The 13,517-nt window shown below is 40.3% G+C and overlaps 1 protein-coding gene across 1 annotated transcript; it reads left to right on the forward strand.

Annotated features, from left to right (window-relative positions):
* Positions 1-4,853: 4,853 nt before the first annotated feature.
* Positions 4,854-12,838, forward strand: LOC134476682 (uncharacterized). The gene is made up of 6 exons (XM_063252280.1): positions 4,854-4,979; positions 7,231-7,335; positions 7,767-7,939; positions 8,520-8,700; positions 9,147-9,347; positions 10,856-12,838. The coding sequence occupies exons 2-6, from the start codon at positions 7,264-7,266 to the stop codon at positions 10,949-10,951; spliced, it is 723 nt and encodes a 240-aa protein (XP_063108350.1). The 5' UTR covers positions 4,854-4,979; positions 7,231-7,263; the 3' UTR covers positions 10,952-12,838.
* The last annotated feature ends 679 nt before the right edge of the window (positions 12,839-13,517 follow it).

A 13,517-nucleotide genomic window follows, 5' to 3' on the forward strand; every position in this document is an offset into this window, starting at 1 on the left:
ATGAGGAGTTTCTGGCCAGCAGCACTTTAGAGTCCACAGGGAGGTTGGGAACTCTTTGTTTTCCCTGATCTGGAGACAGGGGCTCCCACAGAGGGGCCCAGAACCCTAAGACACTTTCAGAAAAGTGCCTGTTCCCCTGCATATCATGTGCTGAAGTTTTGGGGGATTTTTTTTGAGACAAGGTCTTGTTATATAGTTCAGTGTGGTTTTGACCTCACCAGGCATCCCAGAATGACTTGAAACTCACAGCAATCCACCTGCCTCATGCTCCTCAGTGCCATGATTAAAGATGTGGACCCCATATTCCGTTTATTTATGCTGAAGTTTTACAGCATAGTGAGATCCTAATCTTCATCTCACCAAGATGTACCACCCCTAAGATATCTATTGGTGCATGACAATGTCATAGGAAGATTTTCTGGAAACTCACATGTACGCAAACACACACACACACACACACACACACACACACAAACACACATACACACACGCACACAGAAGCCTGCACACATACACATATAAGAGGATACAAAAGGCTTACAAGTGTATTCTGATAGATTTTTCTTTCTTTCTTTTTTCTTGCTTGTTTTTTGTTTTTTTTAAGACAGGGTCTTTCCATAGTTAATGCTAGGCTTGAAATCATGCAGCCCAGGCAGGTCTGAAACTGACAGCAATCTTTCTACCTCAGACTCTCAAGTCCTGGGATTAGCGTTATTTGCCAGTATAGCTGGCCACATTATTTTTTTGAATATGTACTCACTATGTACTTCAGGCTGACTTTGAGCTCAATATTTACCCCAAGATAACCTGGAACTCACAGCTACTCTCCCATATCATCACCCTTCATATTGGGATTATAGATCTACCTGAAAAGTTCTTGTTTTTCCTGCAAGACAGGATCTCTTTATGTAGCTCAGACAGACCTTAAATGCACTACATAGGCCTAGCTGACCTCAAACTGATGATGGTAGTCTTGCCTCAGTCTCCTGAGCGCTGGGATTACAGTTTGCTTCATGCCTATTTTGCCTGTCTGATACTATCACATAGGAACTTATGGATGCCAAATAATTGAAGGTTATGTCAAAGTGCATGCAGTTAGCACATCGAATTGGGCTGTGATTGAACAATAAATTGAGAACACGATTCCAATTCCTACACCCATCCACCCAGGCATGCCTCACATGCTGGTTTGTTCTGCACACACAGGCCCATGCTTTTTCCTCACTCTCTGTCTTCCTCTCCTTCTATTTCTCTCTTCTCCTTTTTCTTTTCTATTTTCCATTACCATTCTTAGTTATACTGCTTAATTTGATTTCATTTATTTTTTTAATTTTGAGGTTACTAAATTGTCCAGTGTGGGCATCAATCGAATATTGTCATTTTTTTGTGAGTTAATGAGATGAGAGGTTTGGCCAAAACCTTCACCATAATTGGAATTTTCACACTTTCTTTGGAAAACACTCTGGAATGGAAAGCTCATTATAACCATGAATTACCTGTATGTTGGTTTTAGTACAGCAAAAGGGTATCCGGTACCCTTTTCAATCCTTAAAATGGCAAACACTTACTGTAGTTGTTTCAGATGTTCAGGACCTGGGTCAGAAGGAATCAGTAGAGAAACCAACCCATCTAGGAGACAAAACCAATGTAATGCATTCCCAGGATAAACTTTGATAATGAGGCCTCTACTTCTGGAAGCTCTGAGCCCCTGACTCTATATAAAGCCCAGAAGTCACCTTTCTCTTGCCATCCTGGAAGCCTCCCTCCTTGACTTTGTACTTCCCATGTGTGCTCTGCTCTCAGCAGCCCTCATTGTGCAGAGGCTGGGATCTGGCTCCCTAGTGTGAGGGGCTGTAATCAACCTTTTATTTTTCCAAAGCAAATTTCTTGGTGAAAGGTACCCTCTGGAGGCTCTTAACTCCTTGTTAATAATTATACAACATGGTGACTGCTGGCCATGATGAAGTATGCATGTAGTGCCAGCACTCAGGAAACAAACACAACAATAACAACAACAACATAATCAACAAAAACAAAACCTTAGGAGACAGCCAAAATTCTTGCAAATAGGGATCTCTCTAGCTAATTATTGGATAATACAGTATGTGATCAACAGTGATGGTGTTTTCATTTTGCAAATGGAAAAACCAAGCTGAAACAACAAAGCAAAATACTATATCAAATGGTGTTCAAACTATGATTATATTTAAGTGTAGGAATACTAAGAAAAGGTGGCAACATGACCATCATGGTGACCACTGAACAAATCAGGTTTCTTTCCATTTTGTGAATGTTACATTATAATATCATTTATTTATTCATGATATTTAATTATTTTTGAGACTGAGTTTTGCTATGAAGCCTAGGCTGATTGTAAACATGCAAACTACCTGGATAAACGTTTCACCTACCCCACCTTGCCAACCCTTGTGCTGGAATTACAAGATACAAATCAGACAAAACTTCAACATAGCAAATATTAAATTCTGTAATTTCATCTTCAGTGTCTGGGGCAATCTATGGCAAGATGTGAACCCCAGAGGATTTGGTTAGCTCTGCCCCTATGGCATTGCTAGAGGTTGTAACTCTCATGGCTTTTCTGCTGGGACCACTTAAATCACCCTTTGCAGCTTTTCTCAGACTAGCCATATTTCTTTCTTCTCCATTCATCTAGATATTCACACACCTTTGGCATTACACTCATAGCTTCACAGTGCCTTCTCCAAGGTGTACTGCATGGCATCTCAGTCATTCTTCCCAAAACCGGACAGAATCCTTCCTGGATCCCCAACTTAGATTCTTCATGCGCTGAAACACAACATGATGTGGGTAACACCGAGTTGTACTGCTAGCTGGAGCAGTACTCTGGCTTTCTTCATTCTTGGCTGTAGTGATTAAGTGCCTGGATTGCTGAGTAATGTGAACCCTGTCAACAGGAACGTATTCTCTGGGCTGCTACCATTCTGAAACATTCTGGGGACTCTCTTTTCAAAGCATAGTCTCACTTTTTAAATTTTGAAGTTGCAAGACCTGGAGTCCTGCTGGTTGTTTTGACAATTTTGGATGTATTTTCTATTGTCCTGTGCTGAAATACTTGGCTTTTTATTGCTACTCTTTTTGACAACTAATTTTTCCTCTGTTCTATGTTTGAAGCTTCTAACCTTGCTGTAGCTTTCTTTCTGACTAAATTCAATGAAGTAATCTGACAGCCATAATCCTAGGCTAATCAGAGAGCACTTAAATTTTTTCACACTGCTATGCCTTTAAATGACAGCTGATGTATATTCAGGGCTTGATAAGGGACAGTCAGTCCTGCTATAACCAGCAATTCACACTCATTACATAGCCGTACTCGAAAAGCAGCCACGTCTCACCATCATTTCTCACGTCTTGTCCCTGACAGGTACCATTTCTTTTCTCTGAATTCCCCCCCTTGAAATTCCCATTCCTGTTCCCTTTCACAACTCCCTTCTGTGTTGATAACTGCATACAGGACCTTATGGCCAGTAGAGAGCAACTGTTCTGGTGTAATTTTCACGATCATCCCTGTCAAGTTAGTTTTGAAAAACTCCTGTCCTATTGCATTTGTAACTTTGATTCTTTGTCTTATATTTCCTAACACTCAAAATTTTAAAGATAGTTATGTGGGATTCTTGGCTCTTGATTTTAAATAGACATCAGGTAACCAGCCCCAATCACCAGCCTTGCTATGTCCTCAATATTAGATTGCCTTCAGATGTCTTCCATGAAATTAATTAGCCCTCTAATCTTTATCTCAGTTTCACACAGAGTTCCCAGAGAAAAATGATGACAAATTATTTGCTAAAGCTTAATTCAGTCAATGCAGACTTTGCTCTTAACTGAAACCTCCTGTGATTGTGCTAGGGGCAGGTGTGAATTGTGTGGGAAGCACTTCACAAACAGGTGCAACCTGACCGTGCATAGGCACAGGCACACAGGCAAGTGACCCTATGCTCCACCTTTCACCTGAAAATTTTTGTTTTTCCTTTGAGAGAAGGGCTCATTTTGTAATGTAAGTTCAGGCTGAACTTGAACTCACTATCTAAATTGATGGTGATAGTGCTGCCTCAGTGTCCTTGTACACTGGGTATACAGGCTTGTTCCACGTCCTATTTTGCCTTTCTGTCACTATCACATAGGAACCTACTGATGCTAATTATGTGATGGTTGTGTCCACAGGTATCCATGCAACACATTGAATTGGGCTATACTTATTGGGCTATTACACAATAAGTATAAAACATGAGTCCCCCTCACACCCACCAATGCACACCTAACAAAATGGGTTTATTCTCTACACAAACAGGGCCAGGTTCTGTTCCAGCTCTGTCTCTCTCTCTTCCTCTCCTTCCTTCCCTTTTCCTCTTCTTTCTTTTATGCTTGTTCTCTTCCATTTTACATTACTCAGGATGGAAGCATAGCCACTGTATTGCTGAAATATATCCCTAGTTTTTTAATTGGGTGTTTTTTGTATTTTGAGTAAGTTACTAAATTATCTAGTGGTCTCCTATTTATTATTCTCATTTTTCTGTCCGAGATGATGGGATTAGAGATGAGGTCAAAATCTGGAGTTTTCATATTTTTTTTGTAGAACATACTCAGGAATGTAAAGGTTATGATAGCGAAGAATCATCTGTGTGTTGTTTTGAGTACAGCAGACGGGTATATGGTGTATTCTTCAATCCTGGAAATGGCAAGCCCTTGTAGTTGTTTCAGATGCTCAGGACTTGGGTCAGAAGGGAGTCATCAGAGAAAGCAACCCACCTAGGAGGGGGAGCCAATGTAATCCAATGCATTATGCTAATGAGGCCTCTTCTGAGGGAAGGTCTGAGTCCCTGACTCTATATAAAGCCCAGAGGACTCCTTTCTCTTACTCCCATTCTGGAAGCCTCCTTGGCTGTGGTGGAGTTTGCCTACATCCACTGCTGGAAGTGACTTGTGGACACACAGGAGAGAAGGTTAGTTTTCATTGTTTTGGTCTCTGGTTTAGGCCACTAGGAAAAATAGGAGAGGGAGACATATCTGCCTTAGGTGTTCTTGGTATTGCAGTCAGGATAGTGGTTTAATAGTCCTTCCGAGGACAGAATTTGATTTGGGTTGGAGAAATTATGGAGACTTGGTGCTTTGGATAGAATGGGAAGGCTGTACCTTTAGTCTCTCACTAAGAGTTTCTTTCAATATTAGGAGGCAGTTGTCAGCAGTGGGTACAGGTAAGACACTCAGAACAATGGGAAAATGGATCTGGGGAAATTTTCAGCTCAGAGCTCCTGGACCAATTGTAGAGGCAAAGTATACTCTAAGTTAATTTATAAAATATTGCAAAATATTCCTTCATGTCTCTAGTTTAGTAATTTCCTTTTTTGTTTTTTGAGACAGAGTCTCAGTACGTAGTTTGGACTGGCTTAGAATGGAGGAAACTCTCATATCTCAGTCTCCCAAGTGTGGGGATCATAGACATAGGTCACTATGCCAATTGGTAAATTGAATTTTTAAGAGGAAAGCATACTATTCAAGATTTTCAAAAGTGTTTTTTCAAGGTTTGAAATAGCACTTTTTGATCCTTTGTTTAATATTCCTCTGGCAATATTGTGTTTTTGTGTTCTCAATATAGTCTATGGTGATTAAGTTTATTATCTTTTTATGAAAGCTTGTGGTGAAGTATCCTGTTGCTGTTTTCAATGAAATCATTTTGTGTCACATTCTACTCATTTTTCCATTAGAACCTTTTGTTACTTTTAGGTAAAGGAATAGAACCAGAATCTTCTCACCAACTCAGTTCTCCAAGACTTTTAGTTTTATGTTGCAATTGAGTCTGGCTAAATAATTCATATGTTCTGGAACTGTATATATGGGCCACCACATCTGGCTTGGAGCTTATCTTCTTATAAGTACATTGTATTTATTTAATTTTTTTGCTACTAGATATGGTTTTGCTCTTTTTCACTAATTTCTAATTTCCTATTTTCATCATGTTTTTTCACTATTATAATCACTTAAAATCGTCATTTTCCTGAATATAGGGTTTGCTTTGCTGCCAAATTGAACATAAAGTAGTCTACCTTTTACTTACTACACTTACTGATTTCCACTGGAATCTCAGTTTAGATTTCAAGGTATGAGACTCAAGAACATCATGAGATGGGTTTCATAGTGTGTATGTGCATTTATTTTTTGAGACAGGGTCTTGCTGTGTAATCCGGTTTTGTCTGGAACTCACTTTATAGTTCATATTGGCATGCAACATGTGGTGATCCTCTTGCCCCAGCATCTTGAGTGCAGGCATTACAATCATGTACTCACCTTTCCAGTATATAGAAGCCATAGTACAGACCATGCTTAATATTATTAAGAAGTTAAATGTCCTAGATGCATTTCATGTTTTGAAATTATGAGGAAGTGGAGATGGAAAATATACAGCTTTGTAGCACAGAGCTTCTGAACTTGAGGTGTGGTTCTATGATAATAAACCTGTTGCCAATTGAGCATAATTTCAAGTCAAAGCTTATTTAATACATCCAACTTACTAAAGAATAAGGCATAGCCCAGACTAACTTAAACATCATAATAAATCTTACCTTAACCTATAAATAAGCAAAAGTTATTTGCAAAGAGGGCTAAAATTCAGAGATGAATTTTTGAACACTTTTACCTATCAACACCTGCAACACATTACACGGCAGTGTGCAGTTGCTCACCCTCATGTTCCAGGGCCTACACAGGGTGATGGCTTTGCTGTCCCTGCCCAGGACCTTCAAATATTATCACATCACAAATTATTAGCTGGTGAGACAGGAAATTATGTCATCCAATAAGATTACTAGTGTGCCTGTGTCACTGTTGTATCAATATAAACAATTATTAATTCCAAATGAAATTTGCAGACAGTCTACATGTTTAGTAACTTTTATATCCAAGTACATGTGCTTTTTCCAATTGTTTCATAATATATCATGAAGGTTTCTTGATGAGGGATGTTCATTCCAAGTACGTGAACTATGATAGATGTGAAGGATCAACTTGTTTTTGACTTATGTGCTTATTACTTGCCCTGATACTGATCTTGGTCCAAGCATACCTACTTAGACTTCTCAGGAAAGGGCTCTCAAGGATGTGTTGGGCACAGACTGGGAATGGGGACAGCTGTGTCCCACACAGGGGACATTTCAGCCATGTGGAGAGTTCAGTGATGTCATTCTCTGTCTTCTTCAGGGAAAGAGAACCTCGTGGACAAGACCAATAGCAATGGACCCCCGCACTATCTCAATGGAAGAGGGGAAGCAGATCTTAAAACGATGTGGGATTCCACAATATGATGTAAGTGCTGAAGCAGAGAGAGGAAGGAAGTGGAGTTAGTTCAGGTTCAACTCTGAGGTGGGCAGTCCTTCAGTGACTAGAGGTGGGCAATCCTTCAGTGACTAGAGAAGCACTTAATACAAGCTTAATGTGCAGGCACTCATCATTTACCAAGGGCATGGACCAAATCAGGATGTAGAGCACCTGATATAACTGCTGAAACTGCACAGAATAACTTAGGAGCTTACCATTAATCTTTTCACCTTAAGGGGAAACCCTATTTGAGGTCATAACCTGACTTTTGGTGGGCTGTGGAGCAAGAGAAATTTCAGTTGATTACTATGGAATCCACAGATCAAAACATTGGAAATCCACTTATCTTCTTTCCTCCTGAGGCTACTTCCCATCTACAGAATTGAAACAGTTCCTTCTATCTCTTTTTATTTTCTCAGATTGATATGTTGACAGAGAAATGGGAAGTTGATGCTTCTGTGGAAGTTATGCTGAGGTTTCCACTGATGCCAGGGGAGGACCCTACAGCCCGCTGTGTGTCAAATAAAAGCCATCACCCTTTAGTGGTGCAGCAACACACAACCTCTGAGAGACTTGGAGAGCAAACCAAGAGGTAGGGTGACTATCAGGGAGTGTTGAAGGGGCTTCCTGCAGGTGTCCTATACACAACACAAATGTGGGCTGTCGAGGTCACCTTAACATGCTGGAGGTTTCTGCCCCTATCCCTCACCATCACACAAATGTTTAGAACTGGACTGAATGGTGTGAGTTAATATGATTAACGTGTTGCGGCTGTTGACCTGTCAAGTTTTGGAAACTTCTATGATTGCAGAAGTCTCCTGTGAAATGTAAAAAGTGTGCATTTGATTCTTACATAATTGGATTTGATAAATATTCTTAGAGGTGCAAAACCTGGAGACAGTGCTGGGAAGAAGTGCAGATTCCAAATGTTTTATGCATGGTCACACATCAATTTTCACCATGTGTATAACAGATGGTGTTTTCTCAGGCAGGATCCTATGCTAGGAGGGGCTAGATGATGAGAAAGGGTGACAGGCTCACTGACAAGCACTGAGAATATCGGATTCTAGTGGGTGTGGCAGAATGTTTATTGAGAACTTCTCATCCCTGCTTGGGGAAGTGAGCACATGAAGAACTTAGCTAGTGTATATACAATGTGTGTTCTTTATTAGGAGTAAAAAATCCAACAATCAGCCAATCAGCAGGGCTGAACAGAAGCCCCAACCTATGGAGCAGAGGCCAGGTCTTTATGGTCCTCAGAAGATTCAAGCACCTGAAAACAAGGACCTGAAGAAGCAGCTGATGAGATCTGTGAAGCCTAAGGTTCTTCCAACAGAGGGGGAGGGAACCATGGTGAGTGGATGCTTGGGAGTGTGCAGAAGAGAAGGAGAGTCTTGTACCCTTGCATGTGGGTTTCAACATGGCCCCCATGTCTAAACTGAAAGTTGTCTCTAATCCAAGTGCCTGTGGCTTGTGTTATCGCTGCCTAGCTGACAGGCCCATTCAGAGATTTTGAAGATCAATCTCCATGTTTATTTCATATTTTGTTGGGACTCATGTTGCTTCCATACTCAGACTCTTCTTAACCTCTTTGCACACTGAATTCATTTTTTCTTGAATTTCTCTGAAAAATTTGCTCTTGGTAGACACAGAACATCTTGATCCTCTTGATTACTCATAGACCTAGGTCTATGTCACTTCTCTCAGATGGATACGCAAATGCTAAATTGTATTCTTGCCTTAGTTTTTGAAAGATTCCTGTGATATCAGCTGACTCAAATGCCCTCTTTTACCTACAGATGCAACACAAGAGCTGTGGAGCTTTTGGGCATAAGGAAAGAAACCAGATATGCCCTATGAAGAGCTCCGGTGGGACCTTTCCTTTCTTGCCCTTGAGCTCCAACAAGGAGGATAAGGAGAATCTGAACCCAAAGAATCCTCAGCAACTTCAGACTCAGGGACCCATCAGTAACCCAGACAGAAGGAAGAAACACACTAAGGTGAGGGTCCTACAGGATCAGAGTGTGCTATAATACTGGGAAGTGAGGATCCAATGCCTCAACCTCTGCTCTGTTTGTACAAGTATCAATAGCACAGTGAAAAAAAAAACTGCTTGGAGAAGAGAGCAGCCTGACCTCTGTGGACCCCTCACTGATTTTGGTACTGAGAATTGCTAATGGGCAGGGGCTATGAAATATTTTGGGATGCTTGCTATTCATAGCAGGCTGTGGAGAATTAAATTCTATGTGGAAGTATGCAATGCTGAGTCCTGGGTAGGGAAGGAGGATCTTCCTGGGGATGGGATCAGCTTCTGAGACTAATAAGTATGGGAAAAATCAGGCCGGTTCCATAGGGGCTTGAGTTTCTCCTTCCTCTCCTGCACACAAACATCAGGACCTGGCTTCAGCATTTGTAGATGCTTCCTGTCCCCTGTGTGTTCAGAAATTAAAGTCCTTCCTAAAAATTAACAGCATCTATTTTGCAGGCAAGGAGGGTTTGTAGACAGAAGCTGAATCACCTGTGCCATGCACACAGTCCAGTCTTTCCCACACAGTGCCCTGAGCAGCTGCATAGAGTCAATGGAATGCAGTCCTTTTATGACAGTGTGTGAAACTGGGTGTCCCTGCTGTGGTTATTCCTGTGTCCTTTACAGACTTTTCTTCTGTGCACTTCAAGTGGGGAAGTTGGTAAAACCTAGGTTGGCTCAGAGGAGTTCTACTTCTCTTTTATAAACCTTAGTTTGAAAACTTGTGTTCTGTTTGAGAAATTGTCCAACAAATGGCAGTGGAAGAATTTTAGTACAATAGCTAAGTGTTTAATCGAATGTTGTCTCCCATATTATATGAAGCCATGGCAACTTTCACTAAAAGTCCCAAGTTGCCCCTCAAATGTTCTTGTGATTTACACAACATTGGGAAAATCTTTTGTCTCCTTGACTTTCCCAGCAGGCAATATGATGCAATATGAGCAAACAGTAGCTCATAAAAATCAGATTGATATTGTAATTTTTCCTCTCCCTGCGCCTGAAATGAGACTTGTCATATATGGAATGTGGCTGGATTTTTTACTGTTTTTAAATTTATTTGTGTTTCTCCATTAAGTGTTAGAACCATGGGTCTTTGTACTAAGACAAATACCCAGAACTTCGTATTTTTTTTTTCATTTGGAGCTGAGGTACCTCTTAGTTTGTCTTTTGCTCAGACTGTAATCAAACTATTCTCCTGCATCACCTTCTTAGAGTGCTGGGAGTATAGACAGGCACTACCAAGACTTGTGTGTAAAATGTAATTCTATATGTGCATTCTCATTTTATCAGTTTCTCCCTTTTAATAATCACAATATGGATTTTTTCATATTTTCGTCTTGGTGGTTGTACTGTTTTACTTTTTTTTTAAATTCACCCACTCACTTTTTGTTATATTTTCCATCTAGACATGGGTCAATAGGTCAGCTTTCATGAAATGATGCTATTAATGGACTGACTAATGTGAGATTTCCTCTCCCACAGAAACCTACTAGGTCACTGTCTTCCCATGTCCCCAAGACCAGGTCAACTCTGAGTTGTGTTTCCACATGGGAGGACAGACTTCACCAAGGCAATTGATGTGAGCTCATTCATCCCTGCACATTCTTACAACAAAAGATCTGAGAGGAGCATCTGTGCACCAGAAAAAGATTAGAAGTGAATCACTCTAACTTTTCAAATTTTCTTTCCAAGAACTTCTACCAAGACCCAATTCTATGCTCCAAGACAAACGGCTGTACATTTGTTAGGTCCTCTGATGATGTTCCTCAGAGTTTTAAGAAGAAACTCACACCCTAGGTCATGCCCTTCATGTCCACACACATATCACATATCCACATGTAAAATCAAAGCACATGTTAGCATCTGTTAGGAAAAAGTGCAATCAAGATTTCCAGTGTCAGAACCCAGGGATAAGGCTGTGTCTGGCTCCAGTGTGACACATTCCAAGAAAGGAAGCCTCACCTATCCAGCCTCCTAGCTGAAGGCACATTTACCTCAGGAAGGACCTGTGAAGCTTCCTCCATTGCCCAAAGGACCTAAAACTTAAAGTGCAGTGTCCAGTCCCAGGTCAGCCATACTCGTGTTGCCTGGGCTCCTCTAGCCCCTGTAATCAGGACTGTGTTCCAGTGCTACCTTACAGTCAAGGTCCAGCGAAACACAAGGAAACAGGCTCCATGAAATGTGACAAGGGCTGGAAAAATTCCAACAAATAATGTTTTCCTCCTTTCCATCTTACTGTGAATCATCCCCCTGATGACCAGACTCCTCACATATTAAATCTTGGCCAAGTTCCAGCTGTCCTGTATGAAGACAATCTTGTTTCTTCTTCATCTGGGAACAGTGACTGGAGGGGTGAGATCTCTCGGCATCCAGCCTGCTGTCACTTGATGTGATCAAAAGACCAAGGAGTGTAAAGTGGCCATCAACAACTAGGTCCTATGCATCAGTAATTCCTGGGCTATGGTGACTGTGAACTGGGGAACTCCTGATAAATTAGAGATAAAGTATTAAAATTTTGTGAATTAAGTTGCATTTCAAATAGGGCTTAAGATTGTCTTGTAAAATTCCTTGAAATTTCCACATAATTGTATGCTGCACTTGGTTAACAGAAGCCATGAAATAACCATAAAATATAAAGAGAAAACTATGAAAATAATCTTATTCTTGAAAAACATATAACATCTGGACAATAATGGGAAATGGTCCAGCTGAACCATAAGTGAGCAAAAATCAGTGCAAGCCTAGTACAGAGGAGTGATGTGACAGAAGGAGCCTGAGCAAAGTAGTGTTTAGTAAAAGCCTGCATCAACATAAGAATGAAAGAGATTTGAAGATATATTTCAGTGTAAAGGGCTGTGACTTTGTTCCTGTCAATGGCAATCAACCAATCAAGCAACAATCAAAGATACATGTATTATCAGCAGAGCTGAGAACTCTGCATGTTTTTAAGAGCTTTTTGTGGGGAATCTAAAAGTTTTACTCTGTGAGAATGTTTTAAATATTCTGCCCTAAAAAATTTGCAGAAATGAGGAAAATTGTTCAGGTATTTTTTTTGGTGAATTTAATCAAGAACTTATGCATTTCAGTTCTATACCCGAATTTAGAGAAAGGCAATGACTCAATTTATTTAAAGAATGTCATTTAATACTTAATTTCACTGGGATAAGTGTATATCAGCTTATCTTGGCATAGTGACAGCAATGTTCTTGAGGTTGCAGTTATTGCTAGCGTGAAATGGATTATGTAATGTTCTTCAATATTTATGCTGCACAGCTCACAATATGTAAGTCCTTGTCATTGTAATACCACAAGGAAGTAGTAGCTATCTAATTTTTAAATTGAATTCAAACAATAAAGGGATACACATTTAGCATTTTATCATTTTAATTTAAATGTTATTAATATTTAATTTGAATGTTATTATAAAATTATATTGGATTAATTTATTTCAATATGAATAAAATTTTGTGCACTCTGACATGTATTACTGGTGATTTTTATTTTTAGACCAAGTTTTTTTATATGAAATTACTAATGAGTCATACTTTATGATTAACAGTGCAAGATAGAGAAACACACTGCTTCTAATGCATCACATGAGTTCTTTTGTAAAGGTAGCAATCATGAGTATTTCAATGCTTTACTAAATGTGAATGATAATTTTATGAAATCCACAAGATTTGTGACAGAAAAATACCTAGCAGTGGTAGAAATCACGTAACTCTGTCTGTACTGTGGACAGTGGCACCTGGCTGAATGCCCAGATCTGGAAGTCCCCCTTACTGTCTTCCCCTGAAAAGAATATTTGCATTTCATGGGTTTCTAGATCTCTGGACTTGAGTTTAGCACCACACGCATCCAATCGCATTTCATCTCCATAGCTACCATCACAGCCTCTATTTCTCTGCATAAGCGGGTCACTTACATTGGTGGGGGGGTGTTGGTACTTCTTGTTTGCATGCCAGAAAGGGTGGGGTCTTTCTGTTCCAGTCCAGTGGTGGCAGGGAGCTGGTTCCCAGACTGGGCTGGATTGCTTGTGTCACCTTTTACTCTCTACATTCAGTCTGTGAAGGTGCTGACTGATAGGCACAGGCTGGGTCTGTTTGGTCTAATCTGGCAGTGGGCGACACATGATGCTGATTCC

The sequence above is a fragment of the Cavia porcellus genome, unplaced genomic scaffold (assembly GCF_034190915.1).
Source record: "Cavia porcellus strain 051 isolate PalLab524CR breed Dunkin Hartley unplaced genomic scaffold, mCavPor4.1 scaffold_7, whole genome shotgun sequence".
Classification (NCBI taxonomy): Eukaryota; Metazoa; Chordata; class Mammalia; order Rodentia; family Caviidae; genus Cavia; species Cavia porcellus.